Consider the following 24,055-nt stretch of genomic DNA (forward strand, 5'->3'; position numbering starts at 1 on the left):
AGCTATAAACAAAAAAAATGAGTGTAACATCATACGAAGTCTCAGTCTCCCCTAATCCTTTGACAGAGCTGGAGAAGAGTGCTGAAGGTCCTTTCATTGGCCTTGAAAAATCTGCTCAGTCAATTGAAAGGGGGTTTTAGGGGCACCCAGATGTTAGTACATCTTCCTTTTTGCTAATTCTGAAAATTATCTCATTGTAGCAAAATGCAGAGTATTACAGATCTGAAAGAACAAGGTGAGATGTTTGGGCAGGGGGTGTGAGGAGGGGAGCCCCAAATACAGCTGTGGGTGAGGTGCTGAACACAGCCCTTCCATTTGCTGAGGCAGTTAAGTAAAGGTCAGTGACCTGTGTATGGAAAAAGCTTAGAAAATAAATACTGGTAATGGAATAAATGTCATCAGGGCTGGTGACACGGTAGAAATCAATCTTACAGCCTCCCCTCAGTAACAACTCTCCATAGCAGCCCATGTTTCAGAAGGTTGTGGTGGCAGGTTTCTGTCCCAGAGCACACAGCTTTCATGAGGAATGAGAATAAAAGCTCTGGAGAATGACATTAGTCCCTTCATTATGCTTGCACAGCCTCTGCATTTGCTTTGCACATCTTTATCACCTGGTGCCTGAGATACAAGGTGGAGAACACAATATGACTTGGAGTTCGTCAGCCTGAGTTGAAGTGAACTGGAAACAAGTGAAGGGAAAATAAATGTGGAAACACATCATGGTGTTTTTGCAGGTCTTTACTTCATACAGATTGGCAGACATCAAGGTAAAAACAAACAAAAAAGCTTTAAAATACACCTCCACTGAGGCCATCCCCGTGGCAGCTGTGAGGGTTGTGTTTAGCTGGGCTGAAGATCCTGTGCGTCTGCTGGCCTGGTGTGAATCACTAGGTCAGGACCTCCTGGAGTGATGGCCTGGCCCCACCTACAGCAAAGATGTGCATGTCCCTGTCCCCCAGGTTAGGCTAAATCTCTCTGATTCAAACATTTACTGGAGCTCCCTGCCTTCTGTGCCTGAATCTCCCATGATCATTATTTTACCTCACTGAGCAGAAGATGGAAAACTGGAGGGTAGATTTAGGAGAGACATCAGGAAGAAATTCTTCCCCATGAGGGCAGGAAGGCACTAGAACAGGTTGCCCAGGGAAGCTCCATCCCTGGAGGTGTTCAAGAGCAGGTTGGATGGGGCTTGTGCAGCCTGGTCTGGTGGGAGGTGTCCCTGCCCATGCAGGGGGGCTGGAACTGGACGATCTTGAAGGTCCCTTCCAACCCAAACCATTCTATGATTCTAGGATTCCGTGATTCTATGATCAGAATCTGGCACCAAAGGCCATCTTGCTCCTAATGCTCTGGGCGCACAGGCCAGGCAGGCACTCAGTGTACCTGGAGGGGAGCAGCTGTAACTTGCTGATGTTCTGGTTTTTCACAAGCTGTCCCAGCTCCTCACCAGTAAATCTCACTGCTGCTGTCCCATCCTGGGAGTGACACAGGCCGGGCTGCTGCTGTGATGCACCAGGACAGTTTCAGACCACTCCCTGGCTCCACTGCTCACAAAAGAGCCTTCACCCTATTGCAGGCTTCCCACCTCTTGCCATGGGCAGCACTGAAGCAAGTGTCATGGAGCTGGGTGGCCAGCATGATCCTGCAGGAAAGGTCCCAGCTGGGATGGTTGGAATGATGTGGAAATCACCTTGGGCTGGACCTTTCTGATGCAGAAGCAGAAAAGTCAATGTGTCCACAAGAGGTGGTTGATCACACTGCAGACAAGAAGGTTGCTCATGAAAAAGGTCTTTTTCTGAAGCAAAGGATCCTCTCTACCAGAGGGAGGGGGCTGCAGTCAGTGGGCATTTATCAGTACAAGGTATCTTGCTGCTTTCACTGGGTAGAGGCTACTAGGGATCTTCAGAGGGATGTCCTGGCTTACTCTTTTTAGTGTCCATCCATGGATCTACTGCCCATCAAATCCTTTAGCAGCTTGGTGATGCAGTCTGACTCCCCCAGCCTCGTGTAGCTGCCAGCAACAAACCTTCACTGCCCTCTGCAGAAAGAATGTCTGTTTTAAGCCAATCTCCAACTGGTTTCCTCCAGTTTCCCTCACGCTGCTGTTGCAATTCTTGAGCAGTTCTTCCCCTTGGCTGTTGTTGCCAAAGCTTCATAAACCTCTAACATGTCCTTTCCTGACCACCTCCTCTGCAGAGCTCCAGCCTGTCTCCTTGCTCCCTGGAAGGGACTTTGGAAGGGCTTGTAGTGAGAGGACAAGGGGGGATGGATGAAAACTGGAGGAGGGGAGATTGAGGTGAGACATGAGGAGGAAATGCTGGAGTGTGAGGGTGGTGAGACCCTGGCCCAGGTTGCCCAGGGAAGCTGTGGCTGCCCCATCCCTGGCAGTGTTGAAGGGCAGGTTGGATGGGGCTTGGAGCAGCCTGGGCTGGTGGGAGGTGTCCCTGCCCATGCAGGGAGTTTGGAACTGGATGATCTTGAAGGTCCCTTCCAACTCAAACCATTCTATGATTCTATGACTTCAGTTGCCCTTCCCTGTGTCTCCTCTAGCTCTGCTTTCTGCATCAAGAGTTTCTAGCAACAAGCATCTGCTTCAGCCACAAACATGGGGTATAGATCAGCTGAGCCAGTAGATGCTGTTTTTAAAGTCCCTTTATTTTTGCTAGGACTTCTCTTTGATATTAATTTCTTTTTGATCTTAATGAAAAACCATTTTTATCCTTTGCCTTCTGACACTTTAATCTAAACCCAGATGCCCCTGAAACATAAGCAGTGGGCAATTTAAACCAGATAACTGTACTTAATTAGGAATTGTTCATGAAAGCTGAAAAAAACTCTCTGGAATCCAGCACCAGCTCCTGGTTTTGCACCTATTTCTTGGGCAAACCCTGTGTCGGTGTCAGCCAGGCAATGGTGTCAGTGGGAATTTTGCCTGATCACTGGCAGCATGGTTGAGATTATGGAGGAATAAATAAAAATGTCAGGGAAAGTCCTTCTTAAACATTCAAATAATATTCATTAAGCAAGCCCAGGCCCAGTGAACAGACGGGAGTGTTATGCTGGGCTAAGCTGCTGTGCCTTGGAGCAGGCTCGTGGGGTGGACCATAATATCACACTTCCTGAGCATTTTCTGAGCAGCAGAGGAGTAAACAATACCTCTAATTCGACAGCAGAGGTAAAGTGAATTAGGTGGTGGTAACCCTTTCAAAAAAGACAAGGTATTCTGTGAGTTTCTGTGCAAAGGCCACTTGAGCTCTAAGCTTCATAAGCAGCTTGGAAAATAGTTTAACCCGCAGGAATCTTTGTGACTTGTTTCTGTCTTCCCCGGTTTGTGAGGTCAACTATCAAGCCAGGTATTGTTTGGAGAGCTCTGAATGCCAAGGAGGAAGCACGATTTACAAATTCTTTCCTACTTCTGAAGGCAGTGCTAGTGCATCATTTTTAGGCCGTGTTTAAAAATGCAGCATAAAACGGTTCACTTAAAGAAAAATGGGAAACTCGGAGGAAAAAAAAAGTGGTGGTGGAGGGGGGACTTTTGAGATAATCCACTTACTGCATCTTTGTTGTGCCTATCCTTATAATTCCCCTGAGTCCCAGTTGCTGGATTTCACTGCAACACGTTCATTTCCAGAGAAGCAGCAGCTGTGCTCCAGCTTCCATGGTTGGTATTCCCAAAATTAGTGCCTGGTGCCTGTGAACCCTGCAGAAAAGCCTGCACCTCCTGAAGGGCCAAACCTCTTGCTGCTCCCTGTGTGAAGCTGGGGGAAAGGTGGGGGAAAGGAGAGAGAGGAAAAAGAGAGGGAGAATGAAGAGAAAGAGGAGAGAGAGAAAGAGAGAAGAGAAAGAGAGGAAGAAAGAGAGGAAGAAAGGAAGAGAGAAAGATGAGAAAAGAGAAAGAAGAGGAGAAAGGAAAGAAAGCAAAGAAAGAGAGGAAGGGTTTATCTTCACAAAAAGCCTAGAAAGGCTGGAGAGAGGACTCCCTTGGCCAATGTGCTACAGGTCAGCATTTTGGACCTGGGTCAGTGGAAACCCTCAACCCCTAAAGCCCTGCTGAGTTCCTCACTCCTGTGCACTCAACAGGACAGAAGAAAGTGGGCCAAAATGCCAACCAGATTGATTCCTGATGTAACTTAATAATTGGATTTTATGCTAAGACTCCAGGGAATCATAGCCCAAAAGCCAAAGATGTGATTAAGGGGTGCATAAACTCTTCTCTGTCACTCTTCTGGCTCTTCTGGCACTGCAATTTTTACAAGAGCCTTGTGATGTCATGTTAGGTGTGTTGTACAGCTCAACTCTTCTATGGTCCTAGACAACTGCTGATTTTACTCCCACCAAAACAAACAGGCAAATCTAACAGAGACAGGTCCACTGTGGTCCCAGGGTGGGTCACTGGGCCATCAATTTGAATCTGGCTTCTGTGCAAGTGCTCACCTGCCCTAGTGGAACTAAGTGCAGGCACCTGCCCTCTCACTGTGTCTTTCTCTTCATGAGAGTCTTCTTTTGGTTCATGGCTCTTCAGGTTGGTCACATTCAACTTTTGCTGACTGGAAATAATTTAATGACCCATCTTGTGTCACGAGACACAGAGGAAGAACATTTCTACCACCACTGGGCCAAACACAAAGACTCCTGAGTGACACTGCCAGCAGAGTGGAACATGAGCAGAAAAAAGGCAGAGATATGCCTGGCTACCCAGCACCCATGGCATCCCAGCTACCCAGGCAGGGCAGATCCTGCTGCCTTTCTCATGCCTGGAGCTTTTCCATGGCTACAGGTGCTTCTGAAGCTCTCACAAAGAGCTATTTTGCTAGCAATGCTCATTTAAATGAAATGTGCCATGCAAACCTGTTCTCTCTTTCTCACCTACACACACTAAGAGCCTTCTTCCTGTGTTGGTTTAATGACCTAGATAGGCTGGACTTCTGTCGTGTCCCACTGCATTTTGCTGGAAACTAAGATAGCTACAAAACAGGAAAATAGTAGAAATCCTTCTCCTTATCAGACTTGTTTGGCAACAGCGTGAGCTAGAGAACTTTGCAGTGCTGGGCTGGATTGCCAGGGTTACTGGAAAAGTTGGTTGAAGGGAAGATGTGGGTCAGTGTGCCCAGTTATTTCCACACATTTGTACTGGGTATAAACCCTTGGGGGGGGGATACTCAAATATTATTGAAGAAGTAATTTTGATCTGATGAAAGGGATCAAGTAATTGAAAAGGATGCAGAGTTGATGCGACAGGCTGGGGGAAATGAGAATCCTTGGCTGTCAAATGATCCAAGTTGGGATTACGATAATGTGGGAGACACAGCCAACTGAAGGACAGTGATCTGGAATTTAGTGGAAACTATTAGAGCTTGTGGCAAATTGGGATTGGATGGGCAGAAGCACAGGAATGGAGGCAGAGGCCAGATGAACACCCTAGTGACTACTGGGGATGAGGACAGTGAGCTTTATTAAACTATGGAGGAACAACCTTGAAGAACTTCACCAATGAGCCAGCAGCAAGTGGGTTTGTTATCAAGCCACCCTAGATATATGGAAATATTTTCAAGAACACATGCCTGGGTGGCAAGAGGAGACAATTATAAAGGATTGCTAAGTGTTTATGTTTGAGGGATGGGAGGAACAACATAAGGCTGGACTTGCAAAAGAGAAGAAACAGGGAAAGCAAGGAGAAGCCAGGCTTTCAACAGCAGCACCAGCAGGGAGTTTACAACCCAGAGTGCAAGGGAGGGGGTTTCCCCTCAAAGAGAACAAAACAAGAGGCAAGTCAGACTGGAGATTTGAAAGAGGAATGAGAAGGACTGGAAATAACTGGGAGGAAAAGTGTCATTGCTGTGGGAAACTTGGTCACTTCTCCTGGGGGTGGCCTCGGAGGGAACTGGACATGGGAGTGTCAGACAGGAATCAAGAACTCATCCGCAGTGACTGGAGGCAGGGGGCTCAGGGGTTTCTGAGGAAATGGGATGTGGAAAGCTTGGCTGAATCCCCAGGGACACATACTTGGGAAAACAGAAGGGAAGTGCAACCTTTACAAGACACAGGGGCAACACTCTTGTCTTTTTGATTTTGCACGGAGGGGACCTGTACCACAGGGCAAGGTACTCAAGTGGTAACAGGAAAAGGAGAACAACTCTCATGTAAACAATTCCTATTAACAACAGGAAACAAGGGGGTGTGGGGAAGATCTGTGGTAGCAGGAGAGTCCCCAGCTGGTTTATCAGGAAGAGCTCTCCTCCAAACCCGGGATGTACAGCTAGGTCTGTCACCTCGGTGGTACTGATTCGATAGTGCCGGGATCCGAAGCCCAGGATCCCGACCCAGAGCTCCCGAAAGCGCGGGGAGCGGTGCCGGGGAGCGGGGCGGTGCGGGGGGACGCGCAGCGAGGGGAGGGCTCCCCCTGCCGCCCCGCAGCTCCTGGCCGCTCAAGATTGGAGAGCGATAACCCAGCACACGACGGTCCCGCAGCCTGTGGCGCCAGGGCCCTCTGCTGTGCATCGGGATGACGGCTCTGCCGCGACCGACTGCATCGCTGCGCCCTCGGGATCATCGCATCACAGCCTGGTTTGGGTGGGAAGGGACCTTCAAGATCATCCAGTTCCAACCCCCTGCATGGGCAGGGACACCTCCCACCAGCCCAGGCTGCTCCAAGCCCCATCCAACCTGCCCTTCAACACTGCCAGGGATGGGGCAGCCACAGCTTCCCTGGGCAACCTGGGCCAGGCTCTCACCACCCTCACACTCCAGAATTCCCTCCTCATGTCTCACCTCCATCTCCCCTCCTCCAGTTTCTCAGCTAATAAAAGGTTTAAAGGATATTGAGTTACCTGGTGGATCAGTTTTAGTGCAACTTGTAGATGATTTACTCATAGCTGGTAGAGATTCTAATGACTGTTTAAAAGATACTCTACATTTATGTAAAGCACAACTGGATCCCAAGAAGTCTGGTCTTGTCTCCCCCTCTGGGTCCCAGATTTAGGAGCTTGGGCAAAACAAATTCTTGATGGGTTATTAATTTTTATAATGATCTTTGTAATATTTTCTCGGCTGTGCTCACACCTGAGGAGGCTACAAACACTCTGCTCCCATGTAGCAGGAATGCTCATTATAAAAAAGGGAGGGGTGGTGTAGAAGTTAGTCAAAATTTAGCTCTAGCAGCTTAAATATTAATAGGAAGGGTGGACAAAGCCTATAGATTGTGGTATATGAAGTGTAACAACCATATCACACGGTGCCAAGTAGAACTGGCTGAAACTGCCCCAGAGGGTGTGAAACAGAACCCACTGTATAGATGGTACAAGGTGACCCCTTGGAAACTGCTTAGTAACCAGACAGCAAGCAAAACAAACCAACACAAAGCAAAACCCCAGACTTACTGGTCCAAACTCTCGTGTGAAGGGTGAGCAACTTGGATGATAAGGGTGCAACTGCTATTCATAAAAAGGACTTTAGAGAAGAATCTCTTTCCAGTTTCTTGATTCGGCCGGATCCCAGAGCAAAACCCTGTTACCGAAACTGGAATGTGTCATTTCCATGAACACCATCTGCCAGCCAGCCCCTGCCTCTGTAGATGCCTGCTCTCCAGTCTCCACTGGCTGTGGGAAGGAGGCCACTACCTCACAGAAGATCAGGAAGGCCATGATATCTGGGACACAAGTTCCCACAGCTGTAGGCCTATCTCCTAGCCTGTAATTTCCATTTCACAATCATGAAATCTTCCATTCTGTTTGGAAATTGCTTACCTGCTACAGTTGAAATGTTCAAAGTTTCACCATCTAAACCAGTCAGTCTGGCTGTCATTTTTTGGTACCTTACCAGGTTTGTTATTGCTTTTCTTCCAGAGAGATTAAGGGATCTTGTCACAGCACTTATGCTTCTGCCAGTAATTTGGGTCTCTGGTTTGTGTGGTTGGGAATTAAGGCAGGCTTGAACTCAGTAGCCTGTGTTTTTTTTAACATTCCCTCGGTAAGGAATGTTACCTTCAGGTCTGGATGATCATCCAGATAGGCCATGAGTGGAAAAAGCAATATTGCTTCTCCCTTTCCCCTTTCCACCCTCACAGGGAAGATTTTCTCCTTCATGTCTCACCTCAATCTCCCCTCCTCCAGTTTTCATCCATCCCCCTTGTCCTCTCCCTCCCTGCCCTTGTCCCAAGCCCCTCCCCAGCTTTCCTGGAGCCCCTTCAGGCACTGGAAGGTGCTCTAAGGTCTCCCTGGAGCCTTCTCTTCTCCAGGCTGAACACCCCAACTCTCCCAGCCTGTCTCCAGAGCAGAGCTGTTCCAGCCCTTGGCTCATCCTTGTGGCCTCCTCTGGCCCCTCTCCAGGTCCCTCCCGTGCTGGGGGCAGGCACACAGCGCTGCCGGGCGGGGGTCTCACCCGAGCAAGGGGCAGCCTCACCTGCTGCCCACGCTCTTCTCGTAGCCCTTCCCGCCCGAGACGCAGCGGGGCCCTGCTCGGCACACCGAGCAGGCCGGTCGCCTTCCCTCCAGCCCCCGGCAGCTCCCGGGGCTCTACCCCCGGCGCGGCGCTGAGGCGGGCAGGGCCGGGGCGGGAAGGACCGAGAAGGGAAGGACCGAGAAGGGAAGGACCGAGGCGGGCAGGGCTGAGGCGGGCAGGGCTGAGGCGGCACGGCGGGGCAGCGGCGCCATCTTGTGGGGCAGGCGCGGAGGCGCAAGGGGCAGGGGGGTGGGCAGCGCGGCGCTCCCGGCAGGACCGCGCGGTCGGTTACCTTCCTGCGGGAGCCAGGCGGGGACGCGGCGGGGCCCGGGGGACGCGGCGAGGCCCGGGGGGGGGGGTGCGGGGCAGGGGGTGCGGGGCCCGGGGCGAGCGCCCTGAGGGAGCGGGAGGCGGGGCGGGGGAGGGCAGAGCCAATGGCGGGGCCCGGGCGGGGCTATGGTGGCTGCCGAGTGACACGTCTCCTTCCGCGGCCGTTCTCGCGGGATCCCGGGGCGGCCCCGCGCAGCCGGGACGCGGGACCCAGCGGCGGGGCCGGGGGGCAGGGAAGGAGGGAAGGAAGGAGGGAGGGGACGGGGGGTGTGTGCCCGGTCAGCGCTGAGAGGCCATGGCGGGGCAGCAGTTCCAGTACGACGACAGCGGCAACACCTTCTTCTACTTCCTCACCAGCTTCGTGGGGCTGATCGTCATCCCCGCCACCTACTACCTGTGGCCGCGGGACCAACACGCCGGTGAGCGGGGCCCGGGCCCGGCCTTGCGCCTGGGCCCGCCGCCTCCCCTCTCCTCCCCTCCCCTCCCCCGCTTCTCCTCCTCCCTGCTTCTCCTCCCCGCTTCCATCCCCGGTGCCTCCCGCCGGGCCCGGCCCTTCCCGCGGCCGCTCCGCTCCGGCCCAGCCCCCCGGGCCGTGCTCGGTGTCAGGCCTGGAACGGGCCCCGCGGGCAGGAGGGTCCGAGCCCGCCTCCCCAACACCCCCCCCTGCGCCTCAGCTCTTGCAGAGTCATCGCTGCGCTTTGTTACAGGGTTGTTGTTGTTTTTTTTAACCCCTAGTTCTGGTTTTTATTGCCTCCCTTTGTCTTCCTGGGGGGGGGGGGGTGTGTTGAGGGAGACTGACCTAAATCGTCGCCGTGGGAAGAAGAAGAATCGGCTATTGAACGTTGTTGGAGCCGGGGAGAAGTTACCAGGCTCTGTTTGTGCGCTCTTAAGGTCACCGCAAGCGTGAAAACGGGGCTTGCGTTTCTTCCCGTCGCATGTCCCGAGTGCCCCGGCCCCTGCTCGTCTTGCCCTGATGCTTTGTCGCCCAAACAGTGCTCGGAAAGTTTCTCTGGATGCTCCTGCGTTTTGTTCCCGCAGTCGTTTTCCCTCTTTGTCTTTCCTGCATCCCTCTGTTTCTGGAGGGGGAAGGCGTTTTGGGATAAAAGCTGCCAGGAACACGTTTTTAGCTGCGTTTTGAGGTGAAAAAGGCTGTAGAAGTTGTGTTTAAAGGCGGGATAGTAAATGCTCAGTAGAGCAGAGGTGCTTGGTGCTAATTCCCACTGCTGAAACCACCAACCTTTTAAGAACTTGCATTTCAGAACTTTTAAGATTGCTTTGCAGTCTGAGAAAGATGCTTTCAGTTCCCTGCATCTTTTTACATCCAGTATCTGGTGGCTTTGTGTGCCGCTTTAAATGGCTCGTGTGGTTCTCTTTAACTTAGTTCTATATGAAAAGAAGTAATCAACAAAGAAATCTTACTCCTCTGACTTCCAGTAAGGAGGAAGTAGAAAAAAAACACCTGATTGAACAAATGCTGTTTTGGTGCTAAATCGTGGCTGTTTACCATCTTGGTTGTTGAGAAGCATGCCTGGGACTTCCACTGGCTGGAGAGGCTCCTAGGAGGATTCATCTCTGCCCTCCCAGTGCTACCTGTTGTTCTTTCTGTTGGAAAGAAAGCTTTCTTTGTTCTGTCTTGCTGAGTCCTGGCTCTTGCAAGAGGGAGGCATTACTGTCATTGAAGACATTTTGCAATGGTTGGATTGTTATTAAGGAGCTGGGGATCATACAGAGAGAATAACTCTGCTTCTATAGCCTTTCCCCAAAACTTAAGATTTTTATTTGGTGAAGGGTGGGAGGTAACTGGGGAGAAAATTACTCTTGAATAACCTTTTATCTTCTCTGATAGTTCTTAGCAGCTGCTTCTTGGGAAAATTGGTGTGACTTGGTTGAGAAGCTGCACAGAATGGCATGGCCACAGTGACCCTCAGTGCTCTTGACTTCACAGTTTCAGGGGGCTGACAGCAGCAGCAAAAGCCATAGAGATGCTGTCAAGCTTGGAAACACTTTGCTAGCCTTCCAGGATGACAGAAAACAAAGTACATTTGGAATATGGCTACACAGCTGTATGGATTTTACCCAGTTTCCAAGCAGGCCCTGCCATTAAACATGACTCACTTTTTTCCCTCCAGCCAGCCTTGTTGTGTGTGTGGAGGGCATATCATTCTGCAATTAGTACTAGGTGCTTAAAAAGCTTTGTCAAACTGTGCTTTCCAAAACGTAAGAGAAATGTTATTATTCTGTTGGTACAAAAATGAGTCAACTGAGTGAAAATCACCAGGCATGGCAATGAGTGGAAAGAGAAGAATTATTTCTGCCTCGTAATCGTCCTCCTGGCTTTTAAAATGTGAGTATAGTCCAGTTTTTAGTGTGTGGTTTAGTAGTGGGCCCACAGTCTCCTGGTTGAGTTGTTGTCTGCAGGCTGTTTTTGAATAAGGAGTTGAGGTGTTGTGCAGATTAAATTCAGGACTACTGGTGCACTCCTGTGCCTCATTGTGGTGTTCTAGTTCTTGAATTGTGCAGCTCTTCTGTGACTCTTTTCCAGCAAAATCCTCTGAATAGTCTTCAGACAAGTTCATATGTGTTCAATTGCACCTGCTCCAGATTTCAGGAATAAATTAAAATCTTGTGATGGTGCAAAGTACCCATTGTTTAGCTGTGACTTCTGGTTTTTAGAATAGTTCAGTGAAAAAAAACAACAACCAACCCAAACCACATCATAGAATGGTTTGGGTTGGAAAGGACCTTCAATTTCATCAGGTTCCAACCCCCTGCATGGGCAGGGACACCTCCCACCAGACCAGGTTGCTCCAAGCCCCATCCAACCTGCCCTTCAACACTGCCAGGGATGGGGCAGCCACAGCTTCCCTGGGCAACCTGGGCCAGGGTCTCACCACCCTCACACTCCAGAATTTCTTCCTAATGCCCAGCCTGAGTGAGATACTTGTTTAATTTTGGAAGCTGCGAGGAGTCCTGTGTCGTCAGAAGGTAATTTTTCCAGCACTTTTATCTTCTGATTCCTGTAAGGAGCAGGAATATCTAGACTTTGATAAGAGATGTTTATAATAATTCAGAGCAGGCTTTCCAACTAGCGAGGCACAATACAGGGCCAAACTGAATAAGCTCTGCCAAGGCTTTTGCTCTCTCTGTGCAGGACCAACTACCATTTTTGCTCTGGAATTGTGTTTTGTCCTACCTGTGCTAGATAGCCCAGTGTAGAGTTGCCTTTGTGGCCCTGGGCAGAGTCGGTGAGGCCTAGGTAGACTAGCTAGCTGTTTCAGCCTGCCAGCATTGAGAAGACTGGATCAGAGGAAACTTTTGTGAAGCAAATCACAGGCCTGTCCTCCTCCTTTCCAAGAGCCATTTGCAATGGGAACCAGAGCCCCCGAAAGACACAGAGCAGGTTCCTTTTTTGGTAAAAGCAGGGCTGGAAGATAGCTTCAGCCACATGGATTTGTGAGAATGGACTAGAGCTGGTCTGAGGTGAGAATGAAGTGCTTGTAGTGTGGAGGGTTCTTCTGCAAAGGCACTGCCACGGATCCCTGGTAGGGATACAGCAGAGAGCAGCAGGGCAGGGAGAGGAACGAGAGTGCAAAACATCCCAGAGCTCTCTTCAGGTGAGATTGAGCACCAAAAATCTGGGAATTGCTGCAACATTTTAGGATTTTTCTGTGCTGTAGTTTTGTAATAAGTGCCCCTAGAGTAAATTAAAGAAAAAAATAAATAAATCAGTGTTGGTTCAGGACTGGTACTGCTTTACTACTGAAAGACAACTCAAAATCTGTTACCTAATGTCAGCTTTTTAGCAGGATAGGTTCTTATTTTGGTAAGCCATTAAGATTTTTATCTTAGTTCTTTTCAAAGTAAACTTCTGACAGGCCTTTTCAATACTACTACTGTCTTGAAGAATAGCATGATTTAAATTGTCTCACTCAAGTCCTGAGTAGAATCTGAGCTGCTTTTATTTCACTGGTGTCTAAGTCTGCTTTCTCCAGGCATTCTGAGGGAGTCCATGTGAAGTGTTGCTGCAGTCTGCAGCAAAGTTCAGTTATTTATATTTGGGAGGGCTTTGCTGTATGGTAGTCACCCAGTGAACTGTCCTGTAATTTCATTACCTCAGCTTTGATAAACCAAACAAAGAGGTAATTGACTTCATAAAACGGATTTGTCCCAATGACTTTATCTCCTCCGTGTTCATTGTAGCGCTAATAAGGCTCTTCTAAAAGGTTAATTGTTCAGCTTTGTATCTTGGACTGCAGTTTCATAACTGCTTCAAGGTAACAGTGCTCTAACAAAGCAAGTCTTGTATTTTTCCCCTTTCCTTGTGCCAAATGGAGCACCTGAGCAGTGTGAGGGACTGGAAGGAGTTAATTTGAGCTAAAACTAATTCTTGGCGCTTTTCTCGTGTGTTACTTTTAATCTGTGTTAGATTCTGGGTAGGATTCACTTCAGGGACATCTGGGATGGTGTAGGATGTGGCTGTGAGCTGGAATGGGGAAAAGATGGATTCTTGCTGTGGTGGTGATGGTGGTGATGGTTTTAGGTGTTGGTGAAAATGCCATGTTATTTATCCTTGACATGTCTTTAGAACCTGTGTTTTGTTGTTGTTGTTATTATTGTTGTTATTATTAAAAAAAAAAAGAGCTCATACTCTTTGTGGATTACTTGTGTTTCAGGTAAATACTGGTATGACTTGAACATAATTATTGTGAGCAAAACTATTGCAAGGACTGTTTCTGATTGGAGCAAAAAAATGCGGTTGCCAGAAACTTTGGTGCAGATTAATTTCTTAATTAAGAAATATTTTCTTAAATTAGAGTTTAAGTTGTTTTTCAAAAAATTATTGTAAGAAATGAAGAGGAGACTTGTTTTTTTTTTTCTCAGCAGTTAGGGATGGCTAAGTGCTTATCAAAGTATCTTCATGTTGATGGACTTGCTTTGAACCAGCTGCACTGTAGCCTTGTGTGGATTAAACATCACCATCCAAAAAGGAGACGCAGAGCAAGAGGTGAATGAATTGAGTTGGAAAATGTGCCAGTTGTTGCACAATGCTGACGTGTTTGCTGAACTTGGTGTACTTTTTGACTTCTCCCTGTGCTGCTGAATTGAGACACATAATTATAAAGCTGTGCTAAAACAGGTGGTCATAAATTGTGATGTTCTTCATAGTTAAGTACATGTATCTGTGAAAGCTGGTAACTTCATTCAATTTTTGAGTTGATTTATGTCTACATTTAAAAAAAACCCTTCTGTGTTAGGGTACTGGGTATTCCTAATGTGTTACAAAGCTGCTGGAAAGAGTAAAAGTCTCTATCCTGAGTCTTTTGCAGCAGCTATAACAAACCAAGGTGTTAAAAACGTTTGGAAAACCACAAAGAATAATAGCTGTGAATGCAGGGTTAATGTTAATTCATTAAGTTTTCTCTTGCAGTTTCAGAGAAAAGAGGCTGTAGGAGCTATTCTGCTTGGAACACAGATCTTCTTTCTTGAAGTGTCAGAACAGAAAAATCTACTGTAGGAATGGGGCAAGGGGGGGAAATGAGCTGCTGCATTTTTGTATCTAGGAAAAAATATTGCTATGAAATTGGTAGAAGCTGTTCAGTTTAATTGTGATGGAAATCCATATAAAGGGTGTAAGGTTTCTTCTTGATCCCTTCCCACCTATATGGTCTCCTGTTGCTCACTAACCTTTTTCCCCTGCACCTTTCCCTTTCAAATGTTTCTGAGATGTTGCTAGTTTTCTTTCACAGGGCTAATAATAAAAACCTAAATAAATCTGGTTAAAGGAGGTTATTCCCTGTTAATCTTTGCAGATGCTGTCCCTCTAGGAAGTAACAGAGGCAGTCTGAGAGTCTGTTTCTAGTGCAGCCTTTTTGCATCAAGGCTGGGCAAAGTACAGAAATACTTTAAAAATATAGCTTACTTGGTGATTGTTAAAAGGCAGAATATGATGGTGTTAATACTATTTTCAAAAGTTTTTACTGTGTTGCTCTTCTGCTGCAGCAGGATTTTTTTCATACAACTGTAGATAGGTAGTACTTGGCACCCACATTCAAAATCTTGCACAGAAGTCCCAGGAAAGACCTTCTGGAAATGTTTCCTGTGTTAGGAACCATACTTCTCTGTATATTTGCCCACTCTTCTGGATGTCCCTATGTAATAGTGTAAATACAAAGCTTTCTCTGACATTTTTTTAATGGAGTTTTTCGTCTGTAGATCTCCCGAGATCAGTATGAATCCCATCCTTTAAGATGGAACTAGTGGAACTGAGGCTATAAAGTTTATTTGGCTCCTTGAGGACAAACAGTGAGTCTGCAACTTGGATGTGACTGGAGGCACTGTAGGGAATGCAGGCAGTGTTTCTTCTCTTTTATCTGTAATGGAGTAATGAGCACTTACACCTCACAGCAGCTGGGGGAGAGGAGAGGCATCTTGGTGCTACCCAGTGCTGCTCCTCCCACCTGGGGTAAAATTCTTTCTGTGCTGCTTCTAATTGAGGCAGGATTGATTGGAGTGGGTTGAGTGTAACACCTCCCCCCCATCCTTGCTCACAGCTCATTGAAATCTCAGTAGCCTTAACTCACAAGTGTTTCACAGCATTTTGGTGTTTGGTAGAAGTACAGAACCTAAGGACAGGATAAAAACACAGGATACCTTGCTAGTCGTTATGTGGTGGATGAGCATGGGGCTGAAAACTTGTTATCTGTGAATATGAGCATTTTTTGCCTGTGCTTTTCCTTTCCTGTTAATACAACCTCTAAGCATAGTGTTGGGAAGTGGAAGAGGAGTCAGTGGAACTCACATATGCATTTAAGAATTGTTATCACGTATAAATTGAATTTTTTGAGGTATTGAGAGGTGGAGTGTACTATGGTTGATGTAAACCATTTAACATTCAGAAAAATACAGCTTATTAGGTGACTATTAAAAGGGGAGAGCAGAACATAATGGTGATGCTTAACACTGTTCATTTTTCCTATATTGCTATTTTGAAGCAGTTTTCTGCAGAAACATTTGAAGAAAGGGCAAACATCATGAGATGTCATTAGTAATGCCTAGCAATTATTTCTAAAGATACTTTTCAAAACAAAGTATTTGGATAGAGTTTTCTGAATTGTTACTTGGAAAAAAAAAACCATGTCTTTTAATGGAACTTTTTGGAAGTATTGTGATCTTAGAAGTGTTGTAGCCTCCTACCAATAAAAATTAAATTAATAACCCTGTATTAGAGATTAGTTTGGTAGCTTCAAGGTTGTCCAGAACACTTAATTACGAAAAGCTTTTTGTTGCAAGATAAAGATCAAACTACTACAAAAAAATTCTTTCATTATATGTATGTGAAAATTAAGGTGTTTCTGTTCTTTAAAAGTTCCACCTTTGTTATGAAAGCTTTTGAAAACACCGTTGTAGAAGTTTTATTACATACCTTATTTTTAATTTTCTTACTTGCTGCAGGGGTATCTTGGCTGCTCAAGTAGATGACACTGAACAACCAGGATGTACAGGGTATGTTTTTAGAGAAGTCAGGTTAGTGCTATTTGACCTACTATATCCAAGGGTAAAGTGTGATGGTTCAGTTATGGTTTCATGAGCAGCTAAACCGTCCTTGCAGTGGGAGAGAGGAGCAAAGTAAATGACTAGGACTGGGATAAACAGAAGTTCCAAAGTGAGGATTTGGTGGTTTTGTTGGTTCATTTGGTGTGGGTTTTTTTCCTCCCCTCCCTCTTCCCCTTTTCAAATTCAGGCTCGTGAAGAAGGCTGCACATCTGCAGCAATTTGAACACTGCTAGGCTGGGGCTGCTGTGTCCTTTGAGCCTGTGGTGCTGCCTTCTCCTCCTGAGGGACTTGTTGTCCTTTCCCTCCTCAGTTGTTAGCCAGGACCCCATGCACACTGGGCCTTTGTTTCATGGTGAGAGAGGTTGTGCTGGCTGGACCATGTCAGGTGGGAGAAGCCCAAAACAGGTGCTTCATTGCTTTTTCCTGAGCAGAAATATTTGTGTCTGCACCAGTTTTTAAGTAAGTGTACAATTTAGAAGATTGAAGAGATGTTTTCAGATTTTAACTTAATATTACCCTTGTTCAGAAAATTACTTAGAGCATTCTAAATATATACCTGTTGGAGGAGATGCATTTTAGATTCAAAAGATGCCTTTATCTTGGTTGGACTATTTGAAACTAGGATATTTGCAGGCATTGGGAGTTCTACAAAGGCTTAGCAATAAAGTTTCAGATATTGTCACTTTTTTTTAAGAAACAAAAGAGTGGATATACTGGGTTAGGTCAGATTTCCTCTTTATGTGATATTACAAAAGTGTATGCCTTCAGGAGGGAATAACAGGACAAGCAGAAATGTTGCTTCCTTTGCACACTTTCTCAGTTTCCAATGGTTTTCAGTTTGATGACTCTTTTAGCATAACATCTCCACCATCCTATGGCAAGGAGCTTACCAGCTCTGCTGCCCACACTGCAAATAATCACTTTTGTTTTGCATCTGCTTCTGATTTTATTTGACAATCCTTATTTGCTTTGCTGGGAGAGGCAGTAAACATTCAATCCTGCCTGTCCTGGCTGTCATTTAGGTTTTTTACAGCCTTCCATTGCCTCTTTGCACTTCTTTCTCTCCCAGCTGGAAGATTTGTAGCTTATATTTTGGCCATAAATCTTCTCATACATTCACTGGCCCTTGTTCACCTTAATTGAACGTTCTCTTGTTGCCCCTCTTCGAGAGGTGGGGACTAGGACTGTGCATCATGCTCAAGGTTGTGCATATCTTAAGCTTGTATTGTGGAATAATGTTCTCTTCCTTTCCTCTAAATGTTGGCTTTGCTTTTTATAACTACTACGTGTTCAGCTGAGGTTTTCATAGGACAGTTTCTCACACAACCAAGATCACATTCCTGAGAGGTAATGGTCAGCCACAAGCTCATCCTTACTTATATACATAAGATTAGGATAGTCCCCATTGCTCTTCATGTTTTGATACCCTGAATTCCATGTGCCATTGTGTAGTCCACTTTCTTAACCTTTGGAATTCTTCAGGATAACCTTGGATGTATTACCCAGAGTAAATTAATATTGTCCAGAAGCTTTATTTTAATTGCTCACCTGCACTGGGTTTGTGTGGCAAGGTTTTGGTAGCAGGAGTGGCTTCTGTGAGAAGCTGCTAGAAGCTTCCCCTGTGTCTAATAGAGCTAAGGCCAGCTGGATCCAAGGTGGACCAAGGCTGGTCAAGCCCATCAGTGGCAGCACCTCTGTGATAACATATTTAGGAAGGGGGGAGGAAACAAACCTGCACAATTGCAGGTTTACTGGCAGGACTTGTGACCCCATGCAGCATGCAGGCTGGAGTCTGTTCCTGAGGGACATCACCCCATGGAAGGAACCAATGCTGGAGCAGTTTATGGAGAACTGCAGCCCAGGGGAAGAACTCGCATTGGAAAAGTTCATGGAGGAATGTTTCTCATCGGAGGGACCCCAGGCTGGAGTAGGGGAAGAGTGTGAGGAGTACTCCCCACTGAGGAGGAAGGAGCAGCAGCAGAGACAACATGTGACAAACTGACTGCAACCCCCATTCCCTGTCCCCCTGTGTAGAAGGTAATTTGAGTCTGGGAGGAGGGGAAAGGCAGGGGGAGCTGTTTAAAGATTTGGTTTGAGTTCCCATTACCTCCTCTGATTTGATTGGTAAGAAATGAAACTGATTTCCCTGTTATGTCTGTTATGTCCATGGCAGTAATTGGTGAGTGATCTTTCCCTGTCCTTATCTCAACCCATAAGCCTTTCATTTGTTTTCTCTCCCCTGTCCAGCTGAGGAGGGGAGTGATGGGTGGCTTTGGGCACCTGGTGTCCAGCCAGGGTCAATCCATCATATCACCCCTTTATCCAGGTTACTTATTAGTGAAGTGTGAGTCTTGTGGTTCCAACATGGATTCCTGCAGGTCTCCTGGCAATTTCCCTCTGCTGTGAGAGCTGGCCATTCACTCTGTCTTCTAGCCACATATTTATGTTTGCTATAGTCAGGTGGTTGTCCTGAAAGACTTCTGAGAGGAACCTTTAAGAGCCTTTTTTGAAGCCCCAGGCTATATCAGTATGATCTCCTCTTACATAGAGGACTCAGATTTGTAGATGTCACTTTTCCTCTACCAAAGCCCCACTCAGACTCCGTTATTTTGCAGATGGAACCATAGGTTCAGCCCTACTAAAAACTTAATTAAGGTGATGTTGCTTAGAAGTTAGTATTGTTAATCCCACTAACAGTTCTGTCAGCAGAATGAGGCTGTAAGCTAATAGGAGTAAGAACGTTTGGAAATGGCTTGGTTAGGAGTAATAACATGTGGAACTGTGTCCTGAGACCAGCAAGGCTCACTGTGAACCAAAAGCTCAAGTAAGCAAGCTCTGAAATTAACTTTCAAGATGTTGAATCACCTTATATTACTATTTATTAAAGACATTAATAGCAAATGCTACTTTTTGTGTTATAAAATGTGTGTAACAGTATCTGAATCTGTGTTTTGTACCTTTTATGCTTAATCTAGTTGCTGGAAAATATGCTCTAGAAAAGAAGCAGCCTTGCTGTTAAGGTCTTTCACAGGGCTTTCTGTAGTTTATGAATTGTTTGGAGTTTTAATAGTTAACAACAACATGTTACTCTAAACACTTGGTATTTTTTGATTACTTACATGAATTAGACAAAAAAACCCCCACTTTTGAAAACAACTAGGGTCAGATAATTCAGCTATGAACATTTAGTGAAGAGGTTAACTTGGACACGAGCTCTTTGTAGATAAACTCAGGGTAATGAGGGCAATTCTTGCAATAATAGACAAGATTGGAAAGCATCTATTCAGATCACTTAATTCTCCATTGATACGATCAGTTCAAAGTCTTTGATCAGTGTTTTGTGTGACTAGTCTCCTGAAACATGCTATCCAGATAAAGAAAATCTTAACTGAAACACTAGTGGTCATTTGAAGGCTTTTGGATTGAAGCAGCTGCATTTTAGAAAGCTTTTAAATCAATTGACTTGGCTTCATGCCTCATAACTTGGAGTTTTATTCTAGAAGTCAATTCTGTTATAATAAGGTTTGAAATCATTTAGTGCTTCAGAGGAGCTGCTGGTTTTGTGAGTTACTGTGAGTTTGAATCTGCCTCTTGGTTGCTGGGAAGATGGGTTACTGCTTTAAAACGTTGTTGTCAGGGTTTGTCAGTAGCTTCTTTTGAAACTAAGTGCAGCAGTTTTCCCTCATCCTGTGATTTTTAAATGATTCCCAGCTACCATGCTGTATTTATGTGGAGTCTATTTTACAGTAATTGTCAAGGAAAATGCCAAGAGAGGTAAAAGCTAAAATGGCCTAGTAAGGCAGTAGGGGAGTATTTTCATACTAGTATTCATCACCTGTTGTCTGAGAAAAGGTTCTGTGATTAAAAAAGCAAATTTGTTCAGAAATTGCCAGTTTAAGACTTTGGTAAATAAATTGTCTGTACCATTGTTTAATTTCTGTGATTGCTGAAGTAGGAGCAAGTCCAAGATTTCAGCCTTTGCTTACATATGTGTATACATAGGGTATATGTACACGTGTAGATAGTTGTTGGAAGGAAACTGGAGCCTTTTTTTAGTGCACAGTTTAGAGAATTCAAACTGTAGAACTGTGAACTAGACATTAGAGCAGTTTTTCTGCATCCTTTCTGTCTTCAGGCTAGTAAGAAGAGCAAAGGCAGCAAGTCTAAAAGGCAGCCCCAGTAGATCAGAAAAAGATATCTTTCCTACTTTTGGAGATAGAATGATAGAAAACCTGTGGATTTAATTTATTCTCAATATTTTGACTGTCCTAAAATTTGACAGTGTCATTTATGGAAACTCTTACGTGCTTTAGATACAAAATAAGACTACTAGTACTCAGGATTTTTTCCTAAAACTGACCTGTGTTTTTGCAGCTGAAACAAGATTCTGGTGATGAAAACTTTTCCTTTACAATTCCAAGTGTATTTCCTTCCTCTCTTCCAGAGTTGAGATAAATGAAAAACCATCTCCCTTAGTTTTCTTTTGGAGCACTTGTTGGATTTCCTTAGGAACTGAGACAAAAAGCTTAGGTCTAGCTAGGCATAATTTGTCAGGCTTTCGTAAGGATAAAATGGATCCTCCTCTATCTTCAGGAGCAAATAATTAAAACTCAAGAATTTTCAGTAGTAGAACAGTGAATCATAGGGGTTGGAAGGGACCTCTGGAGATTGAGTCCAACCCTCCTGCTGCAACAGGAACATCCAGGGCAGGTCACACAGGAACGTGTCCAGGTGGGTCTTGAAAGTCTCCAGAGAAGGAGACTCCACAACCTCTCTGGGCAGCCTGTCCCAGGGCTCTGTCACCCTCACAGGAAAGAAGTTTCTCCTCATGTTGGGGTGGAACTTCCTTTGTTGTAGAAAGTGAAGACCACTCCTGCTTCACTGTCAGAAAGGAGCAGGGCAGAAATTATTCCTCAGTGATGGCTCGGTTAGGTTACCCTACACGTGTTACTAAAAATGAAACAAAACTCTAGCAGTGCTGCTGTACTTGTGTTGCCTTGTGGTGTTCACCTATAAATGACTTGGAGGTAGGTCTCTCATTTGGTGACTTGGCATAGCTCAGTTATCTGGTGCCCTTGCCATTGCCCACCAAAGTGGTTCATTCTCTCTGTTGTACTTTTCTTACTGTGTTTCCTGCCAACATGTGTGTCACAGGTTCTTCTGGCAACAGAAGTGCTTGTGTTCCTGAGCTGCCTGGCAGCCCCTGTGTTGCCAGTGTCCTTTGTATGTGTTCCTCATGTGCTTACAGAAGCCTGTTTGCTTCACTGGTCACCAGCAGAACTGCTGAGGTGGCCATTGGAGGGTGGTACAACAATATGCATTTCATAAATGCCTTGGTTTTGAAGACACTATTTGTATAAAAAGATAAAGACTTTGTATTCTTAGGATGGAGACGTGCAGTAAGGCAGTGTGTGTGCCAGTAAGTAAGGTGGGTGAGCATCAAGCCCAAAGTTGGGCATGGCTGAGTTGTAGGCCACAGGTTGTATGTCACCTGTGGGAACAGTGAATCCAACCTTCTTCTGTGTTTGTGTGCCCTGTGTTCCTCACCCATCCTGTGGTGGGTCAGTGAACCTTTTAGTATCACTGGAGGGCCTGACTACCTCTTCCAGAGTAATTGGAAGAGGTGGCACTCAAATTTCCTTTTGTACTGGTAATTGTGTTATTTCTTGAGAACTTAAGAGTGTATCGGGGTCTAGTTCTGGCTGGATAGTCACATACATTGTGATAGGGACTTAAGAAAGCCCTCTAGGAGAATTGTATTGATGATTGTTTGTCAATCTCAGGAAATTTGGATGCGTTTTGGAGGAAATGGAGGAAGCACAAGATGCTTCACCAAATAATTTCCAGGGGTAAACTGACACTTCACATCCTCATCTGAGGGATACTTTAACAATACCTTAGTGTGTGGACTATTGTTAGTGAGATAAATTCAAAAACCCAAGGATGCATTATGCCTTTGCTTTTCAAGGCTGTTTAATACCTATTTTAAAAACCATAGGAGAGATTCATTATTGTTAAGGTCTTTAACCTCAAATGAGAAGTTGTTTTGACTAGAGGAAAAGCATTTTCCCCCCTCACTGTCTCCCTGTCATCCCATATCAGAGGATGCTGTCTGAAGTCCTTAGGCTTTAATGGGGAGCTATGATCTGAAGTGAGAAGAAACAGAGACCTCTTATCTCCTTTTCTGACTGAACCACTTGCCCTGCCAGAGCAAGGATTCCAGGGCTAAAATCCAAAGAACGTACCATTCCTGTTCTTCTGCAGAGCTTTGCCTTGAGCAGCATATGATATATTTACTCCTGCAGGCTTGGGGTGTGCAGGGTATTGCAGAAGCAGGATGATGGTTCTGTGGCACAGCAGATCCAGTTGTGTGAAAGAAAGCTCCTTGACAGAGGAGGGCAAAGCAAAAAACGACCTGATTTATCCACAACTTGCTCATTAGGAATACATGACTGGTTTTAAGCACAGTAATTATCTGGTATTCCCGCTCTTGCTGGCCTTTTTTCTGTTTCTTGGTTGTGTTGGTTGTTGTTTTTTTTTTCTTGCAACAGTTTCTTCTGAACAAGTATTTTCTTTGGTGCAATCACATACATTGTCTGTAAATAAACAGGAAGTTTGTTTTTCATGCATACAGCAGGAATACAGATTTCTTACTCAGGGTCATGTATTGCCAGTGGCAACTCCATGTTAGGAGTGGTGCTGTTTGTACTCTTCCTTTTTTCTCCCAGGTAGCTGCCTGGCTTTGAATTCCACAAGGTAGTAGGTGTTAATGATGCCATGTGACAGAGGCAATGCCTCAGATTAGCTCCGAATAATTTGCACAGTCTGGACTTTAACCTCAACTTGGGAAGGGTTTGAGTTTCTATATTCTGGACAAATAACTATAAACAGTCATCTTTTTAGTGTCCTGTTTCCTTTGAGGGTTGTTAATCAAATGAGACTATTACCATCCCAAGACTGGAAAGAAATTAATGAGCTGCTTTTGCTTTGATGTGCTTTAATCAACTGTAATTAGATTGGATCCAGAGCTGTGCAGATGCCTGTTTAGAAACGAACACAGTGGCCACTCGGTAACATCTGAGGAGGTCTGACTGCAGCATAACTGTTCCAGGACATGTCTTAACTGGCTTAGGTGTGTGGTGGTCACCTCTCCAAAGGGCTTCATTTTTTGTTCATACCACTTGCCTCCTTTTCTTTTTTTCCTTGGTGCTGTTGTCATACTGGTCACAAAATGTGACTCCTGCAGCTGTTGCTGGAAGGCTGCTCCAAAGCCTCTCTGGTTATTATAAAACACCTTTTAGGTTCCCAGTCTGATTTTCCCCATGGTCAGTTTTTGTTTGACTTTGTGCCAACTCTTTAATTTACCTTGCACAAATACTTTTCTTTTCTCCTTCCCCTAAGGGCCTTTTGGAAACTTTTTGGCGTGATAGGGTATTGGCTGTTCTTGCAGGAGGGATGCAGGGGGGGAAAGGAGAGGGTCATCTGGCCCTTGCAGGACTGGGTAGTGGACAGGTTTGAGAACTGGGGCGTTGTGTCACAGGCTGGCACAGATTTTTAAAGACAAGACACAGCAGTTTGTTAGAAGCATCCTAGCAAAAACACTAGAAGGAGTCACATCCTGTTAGGCTTAGTTCTACAGGATTAAGTAAACAAAGTTCTCTTAGTCACTTTCTGTTTCTCCCAGCACACTGGTAAACCCTTTTCACATTACTTTTCATGATTTGTGCAAGCAGTG

The 24,055-nt window shown here is 45.7% G+C and overlaps 1 protein-coding gene and 1 long non-coding RNA gene across 2 annotated transcripts in view; one reads left to right on the top strand and one right to left on the bottom strand.

Annotated features, from left to right (window-relative positions):
- Positions 1-720: 720 nt before the first annotated feature.
- Positions 721-8,791, bottom strand: LOC127382082 (uncharacterized). The gene is made up of 2 exons (XR_007888865.1): positions 8,729-8,791; positions 721-2,038 (listed from the first exon to the last, which is right to left on the bottom strand). It is a non-coding gene; the product is annotated as an uncharacterized LOC127382082 (long non-coding RNA).
- A 229-nt stretch (positions 8,792-9,020) lies between these two features.
- Positions 9,021-24,055, top strand: part of SEC63 (SEC63 homolog, protein translocation regulator) — a 60,221-nt gene continuing 45,186 nt past the window's right edge. The window contains exon 1 of the mRNA XM_051613112.1: positions 9,021-9,185. Coding sequence (XP_051469072.1) covers positions 9,062-9,185 — 124 coding nt within the window. The 5' untranslated portion in view covers positions 9,021-9,061. The remainder of the gene's footprint in view (positions 9,186-24,055) is intronic.

This window comes from Apus apus, chromosome 3 (genome assembly GCF_020740795.1).
Source record: "Apus apus isolate bApuApu2 chromosome 3, bApuApu2.pri.cur, whole genome shotgun sequence".
NCBI classification, from domain to species: Eukaryota; Metazoa; Chordata; class Aves; order Apodiformes; family Apodidae; genus Apus; species Apus apus.